This window comes from Panthera leo, chromosome C1 (genome assembly GCF_018350215.1).
Source record: "Panthera leo isolate Ple1 chromosome C1, P.leo_Ple1_pat1.1, whole genome shotgun sequence".
Classification (NCBI taxonomy): domain Eukaryota; kingdom Metazoa; phylum Chordata; class Mammalia; order Carnivora; family Felidae; genus Panthera; species Panthera leo.
Window position 1 is genome coordinate 20,284,537 of NC_056686.1, and position 26,530 is coordinate 20,311,066.

General features: G+C 39.6%; 1 protein-coding gene across 3 annotated transcripts in view; it reads left to right on the forward strand.

Annotated features, from left to right (window-relative positions):
- The window catches only part of WDTC1 (WD and tetratricopeptide repeats 1), a 63,718-nt gene that overhangs the window by 17,287 nt on the left and 19,901 nt on the right, over nt 1–26,530 (forward strand). For all 3 annotated transcript variants that reach the window (XM_042952925.1, XM_042952924.1, XM_042952926.1), the window contains exons 3-5: nt 1,344–1,427; nt 25,855–25,901; nt 26,301–26,412. In XM_042952925.1, coding sequence (XP_042808859.1) covers nt 1,344–1,427; nt 25,855–25,901; nt 26,301–26,412 — 243 coding nt within the window. The remainder of the gene's footprint in view (nt 1–1,343; nt 1,428–25,854; nt 25,902–26,300; nt 26,413–26,530) is intronic.

The following is a 26,530-nucleotide window of genomic DNA, read 5'->3' on the forward strand; positions in this document are numbered from 1 at the left end:
ATGTTGCTCCAGCTGCTAAGCTGTGCATATAACAGACCCTAGAAGAGTCTTAGTCCCGGTTCAGCTTAGACTCTTTTTTCTTTTCTTTAAGGGTCTTCTGCACCTGTCCTGTGCAGTTTGTACATTCTGTGAGATGAATGGATGATGAGGCTGTCAAGTTCATTTAGCAAGATAACCCAGGCTTTGTCAGGAGAACCTGCAGTAAAGGAACACAGAGATTTAATGGAAGAAATTCTACCAGGACTTGATGTGCTCCTATAGTAAGAACCCCAAGCTGGGTCAGGAGCTTAATCTTACCACTGCCCTAATTACCTATAAGACTTGAATCATTTTACCTCCCTGTGTTTTCTGTTGTTGTTAAATGATAATAGTGTCTGCCTTTAGGCTGATCATAGAGAATGAAATCTGAAAGAACACAGGAAGTTCTTTGAAAAGGTTAAGTGCTAAAAATGTTTTTAATTAAAAATCTTTAAAAAATTAAGTGGCATGCAGCATAAGCTATGATCATCAAAAAGGATTGAGTGTATACATGAGCTATGTGCTTAGTGCACGGAGCACATCAATCTGTGTTTTGTATATTTTTCCCTTCATCCCTGAATCCTTTAGGGGCTTTGTCCATTTGTGGGAGGTTTTGTTTGTAATTTTTTTAGACTGGGTGGCCCTCAAGGGCAAGGACCATTTCCTAGAGGCACAGAATCATAGAGTTGGAGGGACCATGCAAATTATTTTTTTCCTTTGAATACCCCCCACATTATGTGTCCTAAAGGTGATGCCCACCCTCTCTCTCTAACCTAAAGATGGAAACTCCTTTATTTGTTGTTTTCAATTTTTTTTTCATTCTTTCCTTCCTCTTTCTTTCTTTCTTTCTTTCTTTCTTTCTTTCTGCCTTTTGTAACCCAACAAGCACAATTTAATGCTTATGTTTTTAATGTTTATTTATTTATTTTGAGAGAGAGAGAGAGAGAGAGAGCAAGCATGCATGGAGTAGGGGCAGAGAGAGAGAGAGAGAGAGAGAGAGAGAGAGAATATCCCAGGCAGGCTCCACATTGTCAGCGCAGAGCCTGACGCAGGGCTCGATCTCATGGACTGTGAGATCATGACCTGACCCAAAATCAAGAGTCAGACACTCAACCGTCTGAGCCACCCAGGCACCCTATGCTTAATTTTATACTCTTTTATTATTCTCTAATCCCTGCCCAAGTATAGTGCAGGCTCCTGCAGCCCAATTTCTTACTGCCTTTTGTAGCTCCTGCAGTGCCCAGGACAGTGCTGGATATATAATAGGCACGTAGTAAATCATATTGAATTGAATCAATGAAACTGAGTTTGTTTCTGTCCCGCAGGAGCGGGGTGCTCTGAGCTTTGAGCGTCGCTACCATGTCACTGACCCCTTTATCAGACGACTGGGCCTGGAAGCAGAGCTACAGGTAAGAAATCAAGTTTGCACCTTACATGCAGATGGCTGGCTCTTAATTCTCTGCCTGTAGAGAACCCTTCTGGCATTATTCAAGGCAAAAACAAGTTTTTCTCTGCAGGTCATACCTAATGGTTTCCTGTCCTTTCTAGCAGTTTTATTAAGCAGGTAAACATAGGCAGGTAAATCAAGGTTAGTGATTGACATGGTCACACAGAAATTGTTTTTTGGTCATATTATTTGCTTTGTGTTTGGAAAAATATTGTTGAGGTGCATCCCACTGTTTTTACTATTGACTTGGACAGTAATTATTCTTACCTTTGCAAAGGAAGTTAAAGTTTACAAAGTGTTTTTACATAGTGTTTTCTCATTTTAGTTTCAAAGAAATGCTGTGGGGAGGTATATAGGGAATGGGTATTTTCTTAAAAAGGGTTTAGTAAGGCCAAGCATCTTGTCCAGTGTTGTCCTGTCCAGTCCATGGAGAGCCAGGCCTTTAATCCAGAAGTTCAACTCTTTCGTTGTGTCCAACAGAGAGACTCCATAGTGTTAATTCCAGGCCCTTTCCTTCCTCCAGATCATGTTTTGAATCCAACATTTAGCTGTCCTGTCCAACTTCGCATTACCTGCAGGTTGAGTAAGAATTCTCTTTGGTTCCTTCAAGTTAGTATATATAAGTGATCCTGTTGATCTTAGAAAAAGACTAGAAAGAAATTTATTGAATGTTCACAGTGTTATCTTAGGGTAGTGAGATTACAGATGGTTGTTACTGCTTTTTTAAATTATAAACTATTATCCATTTTAAAATATAACTACATTATGGGGCGGCTGGGTGGTTCAGTCAGTTAGGTATGCGACTTTGGCTCAGGTCACGATCTCACAGTTCATGAGTTTGAGCCCTGTGTCAGGCTCTGTGCTGACAGCTCAGAGCCTGGAGCCTGCTTTGGATTCTGTGTCTCCCTCTCTCTCTGCCCCCTCCCCCATGGATGCGCATGCGCTTTCTCTCTCTCTCTCTCTCTCTCTCTCTCTCTCTCTCTCAAAATTAAATAAACATTAAAAATTTTTTAAAAATAAAATATAACTACATTAATGGTAATATGGAAAAGATAAGTAAAAATTACTTCTTAGTCCCATCTCCCTAAAACAATTATTATTAGCTTTTTGTGTACTTCCTTTTATCTCCTGCATATTTTCACATAATTGTAATCCTACTTTACATTGAATTTTGTATCTTAAATTAAGATACATATTAACATATGATTAACATATAATAAGTCTTTTCTCCATGTTACCAAGTAGTCTTCACAATTTTTACTTAAAATTTTTCTTTTTTCTTTTAAATGTTTATTTATTTTTGAGGGGGGGGACGATGTTGGCAGCAGAGAGAGAGGGAGAGAGGATCCGAAGCAGGCTCCACACTGTCAGTGCAGAGCCCAAGGCAGGGCTCAAACTCAAATCGTGAGATCATGACCTGAGCCAAAGTCAGACACTTAACTGGCTGAGCCACCCAGGTGCCCCCCAATTTTTCTGATTATAGAAGTAATAAATATTACCATAGTTGAAAATATGGAATAGACAGAAAAATATAGAAAAGAAAACAAAATTACCTTAAATTCTATCATCTAGAGATAAACATTGTTAACCTTTGGTATACTGCCTTTGTGTATTATGAAGCAGAATACTAGTTAAGAGATGGGTATTAGAGCTGCATAAATTTAGTTTTAAAACCTATCTCTTGGGGCGCCTGGGTGGCTCAGTCGGTTAAGTGGCCGACTTCGGCTCAGGTCATGATCTCGCGGTCCGTGAGTTCGAGCCCCGTGTCGGGCTCTGTGCTGACAGCTCAGAGCCTGGAGCCTGTTTCAGATTCTGTGTCTCCCTCTCTCTGACCCTCCCCCGTTCATGCTCTGTCTCTCTCTGTCTCAAAAATAAATAAACATTAAAAAAAAAAAAACAAAAACCTATCTCTTCCCCAGCTATATAGCCTTGTGCATGTTACCCCTAGTTTCCCAATCTGTAGACTAGAACAATAACTGAGCATAGCTGTAATGATTATATGAGTTTTGTGTGAAGGACTAACACAGTGCCTGGATTATAGCAAACTAGTTCAATAAATAACAATTATGATTCTTAAGTCTTTCAGTTTTTTTCCATGCTTATATAAATTTTCCCCCCACAAAATTGGGCTCATACCATTTACACAGTTGGGTAAACTGCTTTATACTTTTTATATCTTGATTGCTTTCCCATATTTCTAAAAATTCTTTGAAGGCATAATTTCTACTAATTTGTTTATCCTTTATTGTTCTGTAGTTTCTTTCTATATTTCCTTTGGAATATAAGTCAAAGTACTTCCCTCTAGTGCAGTTGGGGGTCGGGCATGGATGATTTTACCTACAAAGGGATTTTTAGCAACGTCTGAAAACAATTTTGGTTGTCCAAACTCGAAGGGTACTACTGGCATATAGCAGAAAGGGGATAGGGATGCTGCTAAACCTCCTACAGTGCACAGGACAGCAGAGAGTGCGCAGCAGAGAAATATGCAGCCCCAGTGCCAACAGTGCCGTGGTTGAGAAGCCCTGCTCTGGTGGATGCTGAGTAGACAGTGATCACTGACTGGCTCAGCCGTTTCTTTTAGCTGTACCTCTATCCAACCCATATTCTGTTCCATCTCTTCGTAGTTAAATAACTTTGTTCAGAATAGACTTGGAAACTTCTATGAACACAAGAAAGGATCCCATCTATTGTTTCCCAAAGGTTGGAACTCAAATACAAAATTACATTAAGGTGAATTATTTCAATTTTCACTTCCCTAACCTATGTAGCAGTGCATAGTATGAAAGAATGTCCAGATGTACAGATTTTTTTGAGAGAGAGAGAGAGAGAGAGCGCGAGCATGAGCAGGGGAGGGGTAGAGAGAGAATCCCAAGCAGGCTCTATGCCCAGCACGGAGGTATGGAGCCTGACATGGGGCTCAATTCCACAACCGTGAGATCGTGACTTGAGCCGAAATCAAGAGTTAGACACTTAACCAGCTGAGCCACCCAGGTGCCCAGGAATGCACAGATTCAGATGTAAAAAACAAACAAAACAAAAAAGAAACAAAAACTCTAGTTTAAATCCCAGCTTTGCCACTTGTGAGACTTAGAGAAGTGAGAGCAGATGGAAAGAAGAGGACTGGGAGAAAAATAGGTTTGGGAAAGATTCAGGGGTTGGACATTTTAAATTTGGAAGCCTGTTGGATAACTTTGTGGAGATGTCAAGTAGGAAGTGATGGTACTAATTGGGAGAGAGAGCTGTGGACTGTAGGGAGAAATCCGGAGACTCAAATGTCTATGGACCTCTAGAGAATAGGGCCCAAGACCTGGCTGTGGAGACACTCCAGCTTTCAGGAGTTGATTACCAGCTACCCAAGAAAGTTACCCAAGAAGGGGTGGTCAGTGAAGTAGAAAGGAAATAAAACCAGGAGAGTGGAAAGCCCACATAATGAGAATATTACAAGAAAGGAATGGTCGCTTCTGCTCAATGCTTTTGAAAGGTTCAGTAAGATGAGGATAGAACAGTGACTGTGGTCTTTACTGGAGCAGTTTTATTGGAATGGTGGGAGTAGATGCTAGACTGGAGGGGTTGTGAGAGTGAATTGGAGGTAAAAAAGTGGCAACCACAGTGTAGAGAACTCTCTTTTGTCTCTCTTGTTTTTAAAATTATTTTATTATACTTTTTAATTTACATCCAAATTAGCATATAGTGCAACAATGATTTCAGGAGTAGATTCCTTAATGCCCCTTCCCCATTTAGCCCATCCCCCCTCCCACACCCTCCTCCAGGAACCCTCTGTTTGTTCTCCATATATAAGAGTCTCTTATGGTTTGCCCCCTCCCTGTTTTTATATTATTTTTGTGTCCCTTCCCTTATGTTCATCTGTTTTGTCTCTTAAAAATGTTTTTTTAATGTTTATTTATTTCTGAGAGAGAGAGAGAGAGAGAGAGAGGCAGAGACAGAGCATAAGCAGGGAAGGGGCAGAGACAGAAGGAGACACAGAATTCGAAGCAGGCTCCAGGCTCTGAGCTGTCAGCACAGAGCCTGATGTGGGGCTAGAACCCACGAGCCGCGAAATCATGACCTGAGCCGAAGTCAGATACTTAAATGACTGAGCCACCCAGACGCCCCTGTTTTGTCTCTTAAAGTCCTCATATGAGTGAAGTCATATGATATTTGTCTTTCTCTGACTGACTAATTTTGCTTGGCATAATACCCTCCATTTCCATCCACGTAGTTGCAAATGGCAAGATTTCTTTCCTTTTGATTGCAGAATAATACTCCATTATATACATATACCACATCTTTGTCCATTCATCTATCGATGGACATTTGGGCTCTTTCCATACTTTGGCTATTGTTGATAGTGCTTGGTATAAACATTGGGATGCATGTGTCCCTTTGAAACAGCACACCTGTATCCCTTGGATAAATACCTATTTGTGCAATTGCTGAGTCTTAGGGTAGTTCTATCTTTAGTTTTTTGAGGAACCTCCATGCTATTTTCCCGAGTGGCTGCACCAGCTTGCATTCCCACCAACAATGCAAAAGAGATCCTCTTTCTCCGCATCCTCACCAACATCTGTTGTTGCCTGAGCTGTTAATGTTAACCATTCTGACAGGTGTAAGGTGGTATCTCATTGTGGTTTTGATTTATGTTTTCCCTGATGATGAGTGATGTTGAGCATTTTTTCATGTGTCGGTTGGCCAGCTGGATATCTTCTTTAGAGAAGTGTCTATTCATGTCGTTTGCCCATTTCTTCACTGGATTATTTGTTTTTTGGGTGTTGAGTTTGATAAGTTCTTTATAGATTTTGGATACTAACCCTTTATCTGATATGTCATTTGCAAATATCTTCTTCCATTCTGTCGGTTGCCGTTTAGTTTTGATGCTTGTTTCCTTCACTGTGCAGAAGCTTTTTATTTTGATGAGGTCCCAATTTCTCTCTCTTTTTTTAAGAAGGTGATGGAAATTTATTTATTACAAAATTGCCCCTAGGTGAAAGGAGACAGGATGTAGGCAGTAAAAAGGATAAACCGTAAAAGATAGTTTCTTCTCTTGCCCCTCTGTGTCTACTATTCAGCTTTCTTTTCTTCAGCTCTCTGTCCTCCGTCTTCGGGTTGGCTTTAACCAATGGGGAGTCATTTCAGAAAATTGGAGGAAGAATGACATCTTTTTTATCCCCCTCACTTCTTTCCTTCAAAGTCATTTTGTTTTTGTTTTCAGCTTTACTGACTTGTGTAGACAACTCTTGAAGAAATTTATTTACAAAAGGAAGCAGAGAACTAGAGATGTGGCTAGGAGGGTCTGTGGGATTAAGGGAGGGATTCATAAGAATGGGAAGAAATACTAGCACATGATTGTATGTTGATGGCAGGAGAAAGTTTGCTGATTTAGGAGGACAGAATAATTGAAGGAACAAAGTCCTGGGGAATGCTGGAGGGGATAGGATTCAGAGTTCAAGCAGTTCGGGCCTTGGTAACAGCAAAGATATCTATCATTTTTACAGGGTCCAGTGGGTCTGGGATCAGGAGAGAGGCATAGACTGGAATAAACACTAGAGAGTGACTGACAGAGAGATAGTCTATAGTAGCATCTTTCAGTGTGGTCTGCAGGCCCCTGGGGATCCTCATTGACCTTTCAAGGGAATCCATGAGGCCCAAACTACTTTCATAGTATTATTAAGAAATTGTTTGCAAAACAAAAGCAAAAACAAAAATTAGCTCATTTAAAATTTGCAAAAAAAAAAAAAAAAAGTGATGCACCGTTGCATGAATCAAGGCAAATATTGCATCAAACTCGATGACTTATTAACACCATGCATTTGCAGTAACCAAAAAAAACAAAAAACAAAAAACAAACAACAAATTTTACTTAAAACGTCCTTGATGTGAAGCAATAGAAGGTAGTAGTTTTATTAAATTTCAACCTTTAAGTACACATCTCTTTCGTATTCTGTATTCTGGGATGGGAAGTACTGCACCATGGTGGTTGTCTTGAGGAAAAAGCACTTGTGCTGTTGTTTGAGTTGCAAGCCCTACTAGCCACTTTTTTCATGAAGTGCCATCTTAAATAATGACTACCAGACAAAAACTGGGGTTATTCAAATATGAGTATTTGGGCAGACATTTTCTCTTTTTTTACATTTTTATTTATTTATTTACTTTTAAGTTTATTTATTTTGAAAGAGAGTGTGAGCAAGTGGGGAGGGGCAGAGAGAGGAAGAGAGAGAATTGCAAGCAAGCTCCATGCTGTCAGCACAGAGCCCAACTTGAGGCTCCATCCCATGAACCAAGAGTTGGATGCTTAACTGACTGAGCCACTCAGGTGCCCCAATATTTTATTTATTTTTTTAAAGTAGGCTCCACACCCAACATGGTGCTTGAACTCACGACCCCGAGATCAAGAGTTGCATGCAGAGGGCACTTGGAATTCTCTCTCTCTGCCCACCCCCCTCCAATAAATAAATAAACTTTAAAAAGTAATGATTAGGGGCACCTGGTGGCTCAGTGGGTTGAGCATCCAACCCTGGATTTCTGATCTGGTCATGCATGATCTCTTGGTGTATGATATTGAGCCCCTTGTTGGGCTTTGTGCTGACAGCACAGACCCTGCTTTGAGAATCTCTGTCTCCCTCTCTCTCTTCCCTTCCCCCACTTGTGTGTGCATGCTCTCTCCCAAAATGAATAAATAAATAAATAAATAAATAAATTTTTAAAAATAATTTTAAAAAAGAGTCACATGCTCTACCAACTGAGTCAGCCAGGAGCCCCATGGCAGACATTTTCTTAAGAATGAATGAACTGAGGGGCACCTGGGTGGCTCAGTCGGTTGAGCATCTGACTCTTGATTTTGGCTCAGGTCATGATCCTACAGTTAGTGAGTTTGAGCCCCGCATCAGTCTCTGCACTGATAGCGTGGAGCCTGCTTAGGATTCTCTCTCTCTCAAAATAATAAATAAAATAATTAAAAAAAAATTTTTTTTTAATGAAATGAGCTGTCACTTTAAGAAAAACAACTGACAATATTTGTTGTCAAGGATAAAACTTGAACTTTTAGGCAAAATAAGAGAGAGAGAGAGAGAGAGAGAGAGAGAGAGAATGAATGAGAATATAGGAAAACTTGTATCTGCCACCATGAGCGTGGTAACTTCTCAATACTTAAAAGGCTTTTTCCATCCGTGGTGATACAGACAAATGTCAACAATATTGTATAATGAATGTTAGCATTGAAGATCTTTAAATTCAGTGAGTCACTGTTGTCAAAATGACCAACATATGATGTAACAGACTCATACATGCATAAAAGAGATATGCATAATGCAAACTAGACCAATGCACTTGAATGTAGGAGGGTACCAATAGTTCATTTATGTGGTTTCAGATCCTACATTGTAATATAAGAACTCATTACTTGTGGAGTTTTGGTGCAATATCAAAGAATGATATCTACAGTTATCTGAAAAGGGAATTAAAATACTCCTTCCTACTGCAACTACATATCTTTGTGAGGATGTATTTTTGTTATATACTTCAACCAAAATAACATATTGCAACAGACTGAATACAAAAGTAGGTATGAGAACCCAGTTATCTTCCATTAAGCTAGACATTATGTAAAGCAATGCCACTCTTCTCATTAAATTGTTTTGTCTTAGAAAATATATTTACTTTTCATTTAAAATGTATTAACTTATCATTTTTGTTATTTTTAAATGAAATAATATGAACGATTTCCATTTTAATTTCTAATAGGGTAAATATCAATAAATATAACCCAGGGCACCTGGGTGGCTCAGTCAGTTAAGCATTCAACTCTTGGTTTTGGCTCACGTCATGATCTCACAGCTTCGTGGATTCGAGCCTTGAATCAGGCTGTGTGCTGGGCAGCTCAGAGCCTGCTTGGGATTTTCTCTCTCTCCTCTCTCTCTGCCCCTCTCCCTCTCACTCTGTCTTTGTCTCTCTCAAAATAAATAAATAAACTTAAAAAAAATAAAATAAGTAAATACGTAAAGCAAGCCCATATAAACAAAAGCTCTTTGAGAGCCTCAGTAATTTTTTTTTAATGTTTATTTATTTTTGAGAGAAAGAGAGAGTGAGCAGAGGAGGGGCAGAGAGAGAGAGAGAGAGAGAGAGGAAGATAGAGGATCAGAAGCAGGCTTTGTGCCTGACAGCAGAGAGCCCGATGTGGGGCTTGAAATCAACCGTGAGATCATGACCTGAGCTGAAGTCGGATGCTTAACCAAGTTTGAGGTTGGAAGTGTATCTTTTTGTGAGTATCTCACACCTCCCCTTGGCCAAATAGTAATTGAAATGCCATTGTGAGTCATATGACCTTGAGTAAGTCTATCTTCTAGCACACATTTCTTCATCAATAAAATAATACACATATCCTGTTAGGTTTATGAGGAGGAGTAAACAAGTTAATTTATCTAAAGTACTTAGTACAATGCCTAGCATATTGTAAAGTCATGTTATATAGTCCTCAAATATTAGCTGATATTGTTGTTGTTATTTGTAGAAAGCTCTTAAAGTTTCCTGAGATGCCAGTTTGATGGCATCTAACTTTTTAAAACACTTGACAGTCGTTTCCTTTCCTTGTTTTATTTCCCACCCATTGTCATATATGGACTGCACATTGGTTAACAGCAGTTTATTTTTAGCATTAAAAAGAGGGGATTATTGGAGACTGGAGATGGGATAAAAGAGGTAAAATCTCCTTTTTGTGGTTATTGATTATAATGTTTTCTTCTTTATTATCTGAGGAAGATTTTTTCCCCTGGATTTCCTAACTTGCTACTTTGTATGCTTTTGAAAAATGCAAAAGGAAATGCAAAAAAATACTTTTAGGACGTATAGCGCTGAACAGTTAGTGGATGTTCACTAAAAACCTCTTGGTTTGATTGGCTTTTTAAATTTTCTGTAGTAAAATTCACTTTTTAAATCTTATCCCTGTTCACCCATACTATTTCTCTACCTTCCAGTTTAGTAACCTGGCCCTATTTTTATTTTTTGACTTTGTTGTTTGCATTGTGAGTTACTTGAAATTTCAGAGTTCAGCCACTCTGGTGTCTTGTTACCTTTCCTGTGTATGTAGAATTTATATCCACAGAGATGCCTATTGAAAAAGCATCCAAGGGGCGCCCTAAAGGTTCCACCACTGAGTGTCTGACTCTTGATTTTGGCTCAGGTCACGATCCTAGGTCATGATGCTCAGCGTGGAGTCTGATCCCAAGGGCAATGGAGAACCATTGAATAGTTTTTACGGTGGGAGCAATGTGATCAGAATTAAGCTTTAAAGAAAATGATCTTGGCTTCAAAATTAATATTGCATAGGTCTAAATATACCAGACCAGTTAAGGGGCTGTGGCAGTGATTCAAGAAGACGTGATGGGTTACCTGAACCAAGATAATGGTAATTTGGATAGAGTGAAGTCAGTGAATTTGAAAGACATTTAAGAGATAAAATAAATAGAATTCTTGGTGACTTGATATGAAACGTTAGGAAAAGAGGAATCAAGAGTGAAGGTCAAATTTCTGCCTTAGGGAGCACTGGAAAAGGAATAGGTTTGAGGGGAAAGATAACAAGCTCAGTATGGAGGCTCTGGAGCTGTATGTTATGTGTTGTCTAGCACTTTCTGGATAGGTAGTTGGAATACTTGGGTCTGAGCTTAAGATAGAGGTACACACTGGAGGTGTTGATTTGGGAGCAGTGAGCAGTATAGAGATTGGAGCAATGAAAGTGAGTTGTGATTGCCTTTGGGGAATGTGTAGAGCGGGAGGAAAGCCTAGGATAGAGCCATAAAGAAGACAAACATAAGGGCCATGTGAACAAAAAAGAATATGGCAAGGATACCAAGAAAGACTAGCTAGAAGAGTAGGAAGGGAAAACAGAGAGACGGTGATGCTACTGAACCCTGAAGAAGAAAGTTTCATTGAGGAGGAAGTGGTCAGCACCATCAAATACTACCAGGGGCCAAGTAAGGTAAGGATTAAGAAGTGTCCATTGATTTAGGTCAGGGAAGCTACGTTGATTTAGGGCAAGGGTAACCTTGGCAAGCACCATTTTTGTGGTGTGTGGTATAGATAATAGGAACTACTGGAAGTGAGGAAGTGAAAATACTGAGTATAGACTACTCTTTCATTCTTCTCTGTGAAGGGGAAGAGAAATGGAAGGCATAGCTCAACATGGATTTGGCGTCAAGGAAGTACTTTTCTAGATTAGAGAAACTTGGGCATGTATAATTCCAAGGGAAAGGAATCAGTAGAGAAAGGGAAAGTTGAAGATACAGGAGAATATCATCCAGGGTTGGGGTTTTGTCAGATGAATGTTGCAAGAGAATGATTTTAGTAATGAGTCATGAATTCTTAAGGGAATAGGAAGGCAAGTAAAGACATAAAGGCAGCATGTGAAGAGAGAATAGAGGGAATGACTAGACGTGGAGGACTTGTTGATGATGAAGAATGAGTGAAACATGACTTGAGATATATATATATTCTCTCTTTTCACTTACCAATATATCTTGGAAATCACTTGTATAAGTTCATAGAGTCCTTTTCATAGGTGCATGGACCTCTTATTACAACTCTATTATGTAGATGAACCAATATTTATTCAATGAATTTCCCATGTATGGACTCTTATAGTTGTTTCTAATCGTTCATAATTACAATAATACCATAATGAATAACCTTGGGTACATGTATTGCTGGAAATGTATCTTTAGGGTAAAAACCTAGAGGTTTGAGTGCTAACCAAAAGGTAAATATATATGTGGTTTTGTTAGGTATTGCCAAATTTCCCTCCATGAGAGTTGCACCATTTTGCCTTCCCAGTAGCAATACATGAAAGTGCCTGTTTCTCCACAACTCAGCAATGGACTGTGTGGTTAAGCTTTTGAATTTTACCATTCTAACAGATGAAAAATGGTATCTCAATATAGTTTTAAGTCACATCTCTCTTATGAGAGAAATTGAATATCTTTTCCATATGTTTAAGGGATATTTTAATATAATTTTTGCCAATTTTGGTTTAACAAAGAGTTTATATGGATACCTGCATATTTTTGCAAACACAAGCCCAGATGGGTAAGCAGAAACTAATGAAACCTCTAGGGAGTGGAAGATATAGGGTAGAGAGGTAGAGAAAAGGGAGTAACCTTTTTCTGGACGTTTTTGCAGAGTTTTACTTTTAGAACCATGTTGAGGTTTTGCACATTCAAAAAAGTAAAATAAAATGAACAAAGTTGGGGAGAAGGATGCCAACTAATCCAAGTAATTTTTGAACACAGTACTTTGTATTCTTTGACCATATGTATTTTAAAGACAAACTTTAAAGAAATCTTGATTGAACTCTAGATAGTAGATTTGTCATTTGCAGTGGTATCGCTGTAGCAATTACATAACTATTTTGTATTGGAGAATTGGACAAATGAGTAAATATATCAGTGTTGTTGAGATAAATATATTAATGTTAATAATAAATATAATATTGATATAATAGATATTTGAGTGTTGTTCCCTTCTCAATGTGGGAGAAGGGAGATTCAGATATGGAATATGGAAAGGCAAAGAATAGCTCTGGGGTATTCGATTGGAATTAGCAGTATCAGTATGATCTCATGGTTTAACAAATACATATATATTCATATATATTTATACATTATTTCCAACTCAGTCTTTGATAGGGTCCAGAAGTAATAATACCTCAATGGCTATAAGTTACTGGTTTCTCAAATAGCATTCCCCACTAAAAAGAACCAGGAGTCCTTGAAAAATAACTGATTCCAGCTCTGGGACAAGGAGTGTACAAGATGAGCCTACAACATCTTAAAGCAGAAGATAAACAAAAAGTAAAAAAATATATGAAAAATGAAAGAAACGTACCATTAAGGACACAGAACCTAGCTCAAAAGACATGCTACTGGCCAAATCTGTGACAATTTGAACATCAGGATGAATAGTGACAATAATGAATTAAAACCCACTGAGTAAAAAATATCTGAGTTGGGGGGCTTAGTAGGTTGAGTGTCTGACTCTTGATTTCAGCTCAAATCATGATCCCAGGGTCATGGGATTGAGCTCTGTGTCACGCTCCACATTGAGCGTGAGATCCTGTCTCTCTCCCTCTGTCCGTCTCCCCTAGTCATGCTCTCTCTCTCTCTCTTAAAAAAAAAAAATCTGAGTTTACACTAGTGAGAGAGGGGCGGCAGGGGAGAGAGACAGAGGAAAGCCCTTTATTCCAGTAGATTGCCAGTTCCTAAATGAAGAAATGATAGAGCTGGACAAATTGCCATTTTATAACCATCATACCACGTCATCCTAGTAATTAATTCAGGCAAGAATAATCAGTGAATGAAACTATTGAGTGGAAATGTGAATGGAGGACATTTATTTGCACAATGGAAAAGTATTCCCTCACAGATAACAAAAGGAAAATAGTAACATTATAGTGGAAAAACTTGTCAGATACCACCTTAAACAAGACAAATTGTACACATATGTCACCTAATAGTGTACACTGAGGAAGATACAAGATTACTTAGGTAGTATTTCTGTCAAAATGCATTACTTAAATCTAATCATGAGAAAATAATCAGACAAATCCAAACTGTGAAACATTTCTCCAGAATAGCTTCTGTCTTCTTTAAAAATGTCAATGTCATAAAAAACAAGAAGGACTGAGGAACTGTTCCAGATTAAAAGAGACCAGGGGTGCCTGGGTGGCTCAGTTGGTTAAGCGTCCAACTTCACCTCAGGTCATGATCTCATAGCTCATGAGTTCAAGCCCTGCATCGGGCTCTGTGCTGACAGCTTGGAGCCGGGAGCCTGCTTCAGATTCTGTGTCTCCCTCTTTCTCTCTGTGCCTCCCCCGCTCATGCTCTGTCTCTCTCTGTCTCTCAAAACTAAATAAACATTAAAATTTTTTTCAATAAAATAAAAAAATAAAAGAGACCGAAAAGAAGCTGACCACTGTGTCATCCCAGTGTTTGATCCTGGATTGGATCCTGGATCAGGAAAATCAAAGAGACATTATTGGACACTTGGTGAAATTTTAATATGGACTATATATTAAATTATAGTATTATATCATTGTCAAATTTCTCAATTTTGATAGATGTGCTCTGGTGAAATAAAAGAATGATCTTCTTCTTAGAAATACATACTGAAGTAGTTAAGTGTGTAAGGGGCCCTGAAGTCTGCAACTTTTTCTCGAATGGTTCAGGAAAAAATTTGTGTGTGTGTGTGTTCATGTTTGTGTGTGTAGAGAAAGAGGAGAGGAAGGGAGAGGGAGTAAGCAAATATGGCAATATTAGCAATTAATGAATTAGGGGACAGGTATATATGCTTGTTTTAGTCCTATTCTTGTACCTTTTTTATGTTTGAAATTGTTTCAAGATAGAAAGTTAAAAATGTTCATTGAGAAAATACAAAGAACTGATGTGTTGGCAGCAACTGAGTAAGATAGGCAGAAAAGAAATTGAGATTAGAGGATTTAAATTTAATATTAACTAGGATTAATTCTAAGATGTTCTGCTATATATTTCCCTTGGACATCTTTGCTAACTCATCTTGTCTTAATGATTTTTAATGTCATAACTAGACAGGAGCCAAATATCCTGGGATTTCAGTTTATAGCCTGCAGGCCTCACTTTTGGGGGGCCACTTTCATTTTTGGTTGCATCACCAGGATCTTCTAAGGCCACTTTAAAGTTTTGGTTTTTTGGGGTTTTTTAAAGTTCTATTTATTTATTTTGAGAGAGAGAAAGAGAGCACGAGCAGGGAAGAGCAGAGAGAGAGGGAGAGAATCCCAAGCAGGTTCCACACTGTCAGCACAGAGCCTGACGTGGGGCCCAAACCCATGAACTGCGAGATTATGACCTGAGCCAAGATCAAGAGCCAGATGCTTTAACTGACTGAGCCACCCAGGCACCCCCCACCTTAGAGTTTTGAACACATTTTGATCCATTCTATTTCTTTTACTTGTGGGTTTTCTTGGCAATTGTGGAACATTGTTCCACACGTGGTAGACAGAGGGAGAGGAAAGGATTCTCACTTTACAAATAAGGGGAGTAAAATTGAGCATTTCCAAGGTCACAAAAGTGGTAGAAATAAGATTAATAAGATTTATGTCAGGCCTGTCTGGCCGCACAGTTCATAATTCTTTCTACCTCAGTCTTGTGTCTCCTTACTTACTTTTTTATTTTAAATGTTTTTTTTTTTTTTTTTTTTTTTTTTTTTTTGAGAGAGCGCAAGCAGGGAAGGGGGGGGGGAGGGGACAGAGGATCTGAAGCAGGCTCCGCACTGACACCAGCGAGCCTGATGGGGGCTCAAACTCACAAACCGCAAGATCATGACCTGAGCCAAAGTCGGACGCTCAGCCACCTGAGCCACCCAGGTGCCTCATGTGTCTACTTTTTTAAAAGGGCTTAGCAGCACCTGGCTGGCTTAGTTGGTAGAGTGTGTGACTCTTGACCTCAGCGTCGTGAGGTTAAGCCCCATGGTGGGGATATAGCTTACTTTAAAAAGATAGGTAGATGATAGATAGATAGATAGATAGATAGATAGATAGATAGATAGATAGATAATAGATTTAACAAATAGTTCTTGGCTTGGTGGATTTATTTTCTTGCTTTATTAATTTTCTTAATATTTTCCTTAAATAAGTTACAAACATGTATCTCACCTTCATGGTCTGGCTTGATTGCTTTTCTGTTTCTGTTTTGTTTCTTACATAATTTGAGCATAAATTCACTAGAAGCAAATCATATCAAATTAGATTGGTTTTTTTTTAATATAGTTAGGAGCCCAGGGAAGTTTCATAACATAACCTTATTCTAACAAAGACTTGTTTAGAGTTTTTTTACAGTGTTGTCTTTGAGAAGTAAGTTGTATGCCAACTTTATTAGTTACCCACAAAGAAAAAGATGGAAGTAAGACCTGACTTTGGGAGAGATTTCAAGGAATATCCTTTATTATTTTTAATGTTTATTTAGTTTGGAGAGAGAGCACGCGCATGAGCTGGGGAGGGGCAGGGAGAGGGAGACAGAGGATCCGAAGCAGGGTCTACACTGTCAGTGCACAGCCCAATGCAGGGCTTGAACTCACAAACCATGAGATCATGACCTGAGCCCAAGTCAGATGCTTAACTGAGCCACCCAGGCACCCTCAAAGAATATACTTTAGATCAGGGGTTAGCAAATTATGGCCTGTGGGCCAAATGCAGCTTGCCGCTAGTTTGTAGGCTTGTTTTTAGTTTATTTTTTATTTTATCGAAGGTTACAGTTTATTGGGTTTTTTTTTCTTTTAGTATATTCGCAAAGTTGTGCAACTATTGGGGTACCCAGGTGGCTCAGTCAGTTAAGCGTCAGACTCTTGATTTTAGCTCAAGTCACAATCTCATGGGTTCATGGGATAGAGTCCTGCGTTGGGCTTTGTGCTGACAGCGTGGATCCTGCTTGGCATTCTCTCTTTCTCCCTCTCTCTCTGCCCCTTGCCTGTGCACTCTCTCTCTCTCAAAAATAAGTAAATAGAAACTTTTAAAAAAAGTTGTGCAACTATCACCACTATAAAATTCAAGACATTTTTATCACCCCCAAAGGAAACCTTTTACCCATATTAGCAGTTATTCCACATCCCTGGCAGCCATTAGTCTACTTTCTGCGTCTGTGGATTTTCTTATTCTGGACATCTTACAAAAATGGAATCATACAATATATGGCTTTTGTGTATGTGGCTTCTTTCACTTAACATGATGTTTTCAAGATTCCTCCAGGTTGTGGCATGAATCAGGACTTCATTCCTTTTTATGGCCAAATAACCTTCCATTATATGGACATACCACATTTTGTTTATGCATTCGTAGTTGGTAGACATTTTGGTTGTTTCCACTTTTTGTCTATTATGAATAATGCTGCTGTGAACATTTCTGTACAAGATTTTGTGTGGGTGTACATTTTTAGTTTTCTCATGGATCATACGGTTTTTGTTTATTTTTATGTTTAATTGTTTGAGGAACTATCAAACTCTCAAAGTGGCAGCATCATTTTACATTCCCAGCAGAAATGTGTGAGGATTCTGGTTTCTTCATATCCTCACCAAAACTTACCCGTCTTTTTTGTAATAACCATCCTATTGGATGTAATGTGGTATTTCATTGTGGTTTGATTTGCATTTCCCTAATGACTAATGATTTTGAACATCTTTTCATGTGCTTATTGGCCATTTGAATATTTTATTTGGAGAAATGTCTATTCAGATCCTTTGCCCATTTCTTAATTGAATTTTTTTTGTCTTTTTGTTGAGCTGTAAAAATTCTTTATATATCCTGGATACTGGACCCTTATCAGATATGTGATTTAAAATGTTTTCTCCCATTTGGGGGTTGTCTTTTCACTTTTTTGATAGTGACTTTGACACACAAAAGTTTTTAATTTTAATGAAGCCCAAATTATTTTTTTCCCTTTTATCACTTGTGCTTTTGGTGTCATGTTTAAGAAACCATTAGTCATCATTTACAGCACACACACACACACACACACACACACACACACAAAAGGAAGAAAAGAAATAATTGCTTAATCCAGAGTCACAAAGATTTATACCCATGTTTCCTTCTAAGAGTTTCATACTTTTAGATCTCATATGTAGGTCCTTGATCCATTTTGAGTTATTTTTTGTATATGATGTGATGTAGGGGTCCAACTTCATCCTTTTGCATGTGGATGTGCAAGCTGGTATCCTCAAAAATCCTTTAAGCTTGTTCCTAAAGCCTGATGCTCCTATCTTCTTCTAGGTTTTGGGGTATTTCTCTCCTTTATTATGGTAGATCTTTGTCTCATGTTGCCATGGACATGGACCTGTTTTTGTTTATCTTCCAGTTTATTCCCTTCTCTCTCGGTACCCTATATGTAATGGGTATTGAATAAATGAATTTTCTGTTTGGTCATAGTTTAGGGTAGCAACTTAATAGCTGCAGAAATAAACCCTTTTGGAAAAGTAAGTAGATAGGAGAGAATCCAGTTGTTCAAGGTGTGTACCCATGTGAGTATCCTAGCTGTATGGGAGGGGTCTTTGAAAGTAGCATCTGGAAGGTACACACACAGATTGGTGAGAGAATATACCTGAGGACTAGTTCCAGGGATGGGAGCCAGCATTTACCCAAGTGTGCTTGCATGTATTATACCACGTGATTTTCACAATGATCTTGTCAGGTTTACATTATCATCATCCCCATCTCCAAATGAAAACTCAGAGGTTCTGGGAATCTTAAGTGACTACCCATATACCTAGGAAGAGGTCAAGCCAGAGTTGAACCCAGACAACTCACTTTACAATTCTGATTCTCACTAACCAGTCTCAGCTTCTTGTAAAAAGTAAACTTAGACAAAAGGCTCCCTAGTCCTTTTGGCTATACCAGTATACACACTGATTTGCAGACTTCCTAGCTCTTTGCTTCTCTCTCTTTTTTTTATTATTCCCATGTATGGTGGGTCCCATTTTTTCCCTTCTAGAACTGAATGACTAGAATGACTTTTATTATTTTTCCCCTGTGGATCCCACATCTTGATAGATTGCTGTCTACTAACTTGTATTTATTAATAATGTTTTCCATTTAAGTACACTTTGCCACACCACGACTGCTCATCAGGCTCCTAAGTAGCATGGGCTATATCTAGCATTACAACACAGATTTTATATATTTCCAGCCAAATGCAAAAAATAAAAATAAAAAACATGACATTATGCCTACTCTGGGCTGACCAGTCACCTGTAAATGTTCTTTTCCCACTGGAATTTTAAAATACATCAACTCACCAAATTTGGAACTAACCTAAATGTACAACACTAAGGTAGAGGTGAGTACAGTTTAACTTTTGGAGGAATATTCTATAGCCATTTGAAGTGATGCTTATGAGGAGTTTATAATAACATGGGGAAAGGCTAATGTTATATATTTAGTGTAGAGGAAGAGAAAACAAAACTCATCAGCTCTGTGAGGACAGGAGACGCGTCTGTCTGACTCAGTTATGTCTCTCTGAGCCCGGTATAATACTGGCAGGCACATAGCAAGCATTTAAGTTTTAGGAGAGACAGTTTAGAATTTAAAAAGGCAGTCTAACATCATGGTTAACAGCCGAGTTCTGGAATCTGTCAGACATGGGTTCATCGTTTGGCTACACTATTTATACAATATGGGGTCGGGTATTAACCTTTTCCTCCTCTGAAAAATGAGAATAGTAATGATGTTTCCATCATAAGACAGTTGTAAAAATTAAAATTATATATGAAGGGCACAATAGTGTCCCTGGTACATGGTGAGATCGGCTCAGTATATATCAGCTGCTACTATTGCTATTATTATTATTACCTTTTTTCTCTCTTTATTGATGTATGCTTTACACAAAAATAAAGTGCATAGGTCTCAAGTATTGAGTTAAATGAGTTTGACACTTGTGTAACAACCATCTGTAACAAGTTAGAAAATACCATCACTGGAGCACCTGGGTGGCTCTGCTCAGTCAGTTGAGAGTCCAACTTTGGCTCAGGTCATGATCTCACAGTTCATGGGTTCTAGCCCCATATCGGGCTCTGTGCTGACAGCTCTGTCTCTCTGTCTCTCTCTCTTAAATATAAATAAACATTTTTTTAAAATTATATTAAAAAAAAAAAAAGAAAGTACCATCATGGTAGAAAGTTCTCACAGTACCCTTTCCAGTCAACCCTCCTACCTCAGAACAACCACCTTGTGGCTTTTGTCTTCAGAGATTAGTTTTGCTTATTCTGAGGCTTACTGTAAATGGAATTAGATAGTATATTTTTGTATGTGTTTGGCTTCTCTTGCTTAGCATAATGGTTTTTGAGTTTCATCCATGTTGTTGCATGTATCTGCGGTCCGTTCCTTTTTATTGCTGAGTAGTACTCCATTGTGTGGATAGACTACATTTTATTTATCCATTTTCCTGTTGACCATTTGGGTTATTTCCAGTTTGGAGCCTTTGTTTTTTAAATTTTGAGATTTTTTTTTAAGATAATAAAATCTTTTTTTTTTTTTTTAAGTAATTTAAGTAATCTCTACACTCAATGTGGGGTTTGAACTCACAGCTCTGAGATCAAGAGTCACATGCTGTACTGACAGAGCCAGCCAGCTGCCTCTGGAGCTTTTAAAACTAAAGCATCTATGGATATTCTTATGTCAGTCTTTATGTGGACAAATGTTTTAATTTCTTTCAAGTGATTACCTAGGAATGGAATTGCTAGGTCATAGGGTAAATATAAGCTTAACTTTACATGGAACTGCCAGTCTTTAAGGTGATGGTAGCAATGAGATTTTTTTTTTTTAATTTTAGAGCACAAGCAGTGGGGAGGGGCAGAGGGAGAATGCAGGAGAATCCCAAGCAGGCTCCACACTTCAGAGCGGAGCCTGACACGAGGCTTGATCCCACGAACCTGGGATCATGACTTGAGCCAACATCAAGAGTCAGACACTCAACTGACTGAGCCACCCGGGTGCCCCGAGATCTCTTCTTAATACAGGCAGTAATAAACGTGGTGTCTGAGGTAGTCCAGCATAGAGAAATACTTTGGAGTTATGTTGACCTGGGTTCCCATCTGGGCTTTGGTATTTATAATTTGTGCAACCCTGGGTAAGTTATCTCTGAGACTTGGTCTTACCTGTGAAAAGGGAGTAATAATGAGATTGTGTATACTACTAACTAGCATTTTACCTAGTAGTGGCATACCAAGGTGGGGACTGCAGTGCAGGCTATAAGGGGTACATAGTCTGTAAAGAATTTTAAAGCAGTAATAAAACCCACTAAAAGTCCATTTGCTTTTTATCATCATTATGCACCTAAAATTCTGAGCAGTGTCAGTGATAAAATACTTCTTCCTGCCTCCTCCTCCTCCTCTTATACACCATGCTACTCAGCAAATTATAGGGACTTACAACAAATAGTAATTGTAATCAATATTTAACAAAGTTAAGCAGGATCTAAAAGGTTGGAACTTAAGTGAGATTTAAAAGTTTTATTACAGGTTCTATCTCTGTGCACTTTCTGTTTCCTCTAGGTCCCCAGTGTGCAAAGCTTACCCTAAACAGCAGTATTTCCAAGGGTCCAGGGAGGCACACAAAGGTCTGTTCCTCTCTAGGAGTCATCTCTAAACATCCTTGCTCCCAGTTTCTTAAAAGTTTAAGGTTTTCTCTCTTCATTTTTTACCCACTTTTTAATTCTGATAGATCATAGGCATATTTCCTTCCATTGTATTTTACAACATAATTATAGATTGTGACCCAATATCTAAGCCAGTCTTAGTTATCAAGCCCAAAGTAACCCCCCCCCTTACTCTGCTCCCTATTAAGTAGCTTCCCAAACATGTGTTCTAACTTATAAAGCTCTTTATTAATATTTTTTGTCAATAGTTACTTTGTATTTTTGTTAGAATCTGGTTTGAGCTTTTTCTCTATACTCTCTTCAACTTACCTACCTCTAAACTAGCTTCTACCATGTGAAAATTAGTCATAAGTATCATATTTGTCTACTGTGGCCTCTGTCTTCCATACTTTGGATGGATTACTGATTTGCGGACAAGACAATAATTCTAGAAGCATTCATCCATTTTCTCAGACAATACGTAAGAGCTCAGGCTCTCAAGTTAAAATCCTGCTTCATGTCACCACTGTTAGCGGTGCCACACTTGGCAGGCCCAATATGTGCGGGGTTTTGTTTATTTTTACACACTAAGCAATTCTCCAACACCTAATGGGTGCCCTACAATTTAACTCAATTCTGACACTATCAATCTGGAGACAGCATTACATTGTACAGGCTAAGGGTTTAGTCCTATGACTGCCCTGCCACCCCCTGCACCCCCCACTTCAGACACCAATCACAAGTCCATGTTGTCACCTGTGCTTCTGACCAACCATCTGTAGATTGGAGGGTCCAACAACCTCTTCCTTGGATTTGATTAATTTGCTAGAATGGGTCACAGAACTCAAACATATTTTACTTACTAGACTACCCATTTATTCTAAAAGGATATAGTTCAGGAACAGCCCAGATAGAAGAGATACCTAAACAGTATGTAGGAAGGGGCACAGAGCTTCCATGCCCTCTTGGAGTGTACTGCTCTCCCCCAAATCTCCACATGTTTCCTAATGCATAAGCTCTCTGAACCTCTTCTTTTGGGTTTTTGTGGAGGCTTCAATAGATAGGCACAATTGACTAAATCATTGGCTGTTGGTGAACTATTCAACCTCCAGCCCCTTTCCCCTCCCCAGAGGTCAGGAGGGTGGGACTGAAAGTTCTAACCCTCCAGTCATATGGTTGGTTCCTTTAGCAACTTGACCCCATCCTTAGGCGCTTTCCAAAAATCACTTCATTAACATAAACTCAGGTGTTGTTGAAAGGGGTTTATTATGGATATCAAGACATCTTTTTCACTCTTATCACTTAGGAAATTCCAAGGTCTTTAGGGGTTCAGATATGGGAAGAAGACCAATTACATATTTCTTATTATAAATTACAGTATCACAGCAGGTTACCGAATCTCTCTCAGTGCTGTCTTTCTTATATGTGAAATGAGTAGTGATACCTGTTTCTTTTTTTTTTTTTTAATTTTTTTTAACATTTTTTTATTTTTATTTTTGAGACAGGGAGAGACAGAGCATGAACAGGGGAGGGTCAGAGAGAGGGAGACACAGAATCTGAAACAGGCTCCAGGCTCTGAGCTGTCAGCACAGAGCCCGACGCGGGGCTCGAACTCACGGACTGTGAGATCATGACCTGAGCCGAAGTCGGCCACTTAACCGACTGAGCCACCCAGGCGCCCCGAGATACCTGTTTCTTAAACAAGACAACAGATACAGAGTGCTGGATTAGTGTCCTATTGCTGCCATAACAAGTTACCACAGACTTAATGGCTCAAAACGACACAAATTTATTATCTCACAGTTCTGTGGATCAGAAGTCTGACCTGGGTTTCACCAAGCTAAAAGCAAGATCTGGACAGGGCTGTGTTCCTCCTGGAGGCTGTAGGGTAGAATTCGTTTCTTTGCAATTCCCAACTTCTAGAGGCTACTGCATTTCTTGACCCGTAATCCCCTTCTTCCATCTTCAAAGCCAGCAATAACAAGACAAATCCCTTTCACACCTACATCTCTCTAGTTCTCTGCAGCCAGGAAAGGTTCTGTGATTTTAAGAACTTACATGATCATAATGGGGCCACCTGGATAATCTAGAATACTCTCCCTGTCTCAAGGACCTTAACCTTAATCACATCTGCAAAGTCTCCTTGGCCACCAAACATTACATATTCATAGGTTGCAGAGGATCAGGACACAGACATCTGGGGGCCATTTTTCTGGCTACCACAAGTACTTAGCACTGTGTCCAGCTCTTTGTAAGCTCTCGGTAAGTGGCAATCATTCAAAGCTCTTGGTATTGCAAGGGAGATTGCAAGCTATAGATGTGACACCCCCGCCCTCACCACCACCACCCCCTCACCACCACCACCCCGGCCCAGGCACAAGTAATTTACATCCTGGTGAGAAAATGAAAGTGCTGAGGACAGAAATGATTCTGACCCTAAAAGAGTGATCAGAGCCATGTGTGGGGTTTCAACCAAGTGCCATGGGAGAGTGAGAGGCTCAGGTCAACAAGCAGTCTGACAAGTCTGAACAGAGTGAATGCACATTAAGTGCAGAACCTGGAAAGAAATGTGGTTCAACCTAGCTAAGAATCTTTATAGGACAAAGGGTAAGAGGGAAGGAGAAGGCAGAGGAAAAGCCGTTCTAACTAGACAGTTGGGGAATTAGATTTGTTCATATCTCTCGATTCTTCCCACTAGTCTCACTGGACTCATTTGTTCATTCAGGCAACTGATGTATGCCGGGCTCTGTATCTGACCTTGAGGATGCAGTGAATATAAGACACAAAGCCTGCTTTCTCGGGGCTCAGTCTGGTGAAGCAGACTACCATGTCAACACAGAGTCATAATCCAGTGTGACAGTACGAGCCCACAGGAAGGGTATGCCTCCTTCCCAAATTTACAGGATAGGAAAGGCACCTTGAAGAAAGTGCCTCTAAACTGAGACCTGAAGAATGAGTTGGGAGTTTATCAGCATGTTTTGGGCCACAAGTAACAGCCCAAGTCAAATGACCTTAAACAGTAAAGAACTGATTGTCTCGCTTAACTGGAAGTCCATAAGTAGAGTAGGCAGTAGTATTGGTCACTCCTCTGTGTATTGACCTCACTCTCAGGCTGGCTTCCCTTGTGGTGGCAATTCCAAGTGTCACATTGGTATACGCAACATCCGAAAGAAGAAAGGTATCTCTTTCATAGACTGTCTCCTGAGAATGAGAAAACTCCTTTTCAGGAAGCCTCCCAGCCACTGTGCCCCCTGCATCTGATTGGGGTCAGGCTTATTTCTGAGCCAATCCCTGTGCCCAAGTAAATGCCACGTCCAATTTGGCTTATGCCTAAGTTCCTAAACCTATCAGTGTGTCAAGGACAATGGATTTACACTTGCTGAAACCCATGGTCTAATTTGGAACATAGAGATAAATAAATGAAAATCTAGGTATCATTAGGAATGAAGGAGGGTGAGAGAACAGAAACCAGTATATAGGAATGCCTAGTGACTTGTTCTTTCCTTCCCCCACGTAAGACTTGGTTCTGCCACTTTATACCTTCTGCTTTTCATGGATTCTGTTTCCTCATAGCTCTAGCTTTACCATGGTTTCTCTCTGTGCATGCTTTCAACCTCAGTGTCTATTGATAACTGCCTCACTCTCTCCATGTTTCTCATTTCATATGCCCAAGCTTAAGACTCTGGCCCAGTTAACCTTACTATACCAGGCTCTACCTACTTGAAGTAAGCTCCAGAAGATCGGGGACTTTGTTTTGTATACTGCTGTATCCCCAGTGTCCGAACGGCACCTGGTATGCAATGGGTGCTTGATAAATTAAGTATATGCCAAATGAATAAAAGATCAACTTTCTAGTTAGTTGGCTTCCTTTGGGTTAGATATTCTCTGGGCAAATTTTCTGTGGCTGAGGGGATGTCCCTTGAAGGGACAGTGGTAGGAGCAGAAATTTGTTTGGATCTCACTTCTACTACTTACTTTCATCTGAACTTCAGTTTACTTTTCTGCAAAATAGGATCAATGAAACCTGCCCTTTAGGGCTCAGTTGTTCAGTATCAAGTGAGATCATAATATGAAAGTACTTTATATATTGTAAGGTACCAGGCAGTTTAATTCAATTCTGGTCACTCACATGCACCTGGAAAACACTGATGATGGAAAGGCTGGTTCACCTGTTCAGTTCCACGTCTCAGTATTGAGTTCCCCAAGAGAACCTCTAACTGGCTGTCTTCTTGTCCCTTTCCATTTACTCCCCAGGGTCACTCAGGGTGTGTCAACTGTCTGGAGTGGAACGAGAAAGGAGAGTGAGTATGAACTAGAGTACCGAAGAGGGTGCTGGAGAGGGGAGTGGAGAGGCTGGGAGAGGGGACTTTCCTCCTTCTTGGTAGATCTAGGGAAAAGAGACTACTGCTCGTTTCTGTGCAGTGAAGTTTAGTCCAGCACTATCAACGCACTGTCGAACAATAAATTGGATGACCATCCAAACCCTGTGTTTTTGATAATCTAATGTGTTTAAGGAATAATGGGAAATCTTTAGGACAAAGTAGAAGAGAATCAACTGATGTTTACAAGATATGCTTGAATTCTGTGACATCTCCTGTTCCTCACGCTCTGTGTGGCCTCACTCCCTATCAGTGGGAAATGTGGGGCTTGGGGGGGCGGGGCCGGAAGAGGAGAGGTAGAACCCCTTATTCTGCTTGCAGCTTGCTGGCCTCTGGTTCCGATGACCAGCACACAATTGTGTGGGACCCGCTGCACCACAAGAAGCTGCTCTCCATGCACACAGGACACACTGCAAATATCTTCTCTGTCAAGGTGAGCTGGATAAGGCACAGAGCAAGTGAAAGGCATGCATGACTGGTCTGCGTGCATGGTTGTATCTGCACATATGTGTTCCATGTACTCCCTGGGGTCACAGACACCTTTGTGATCT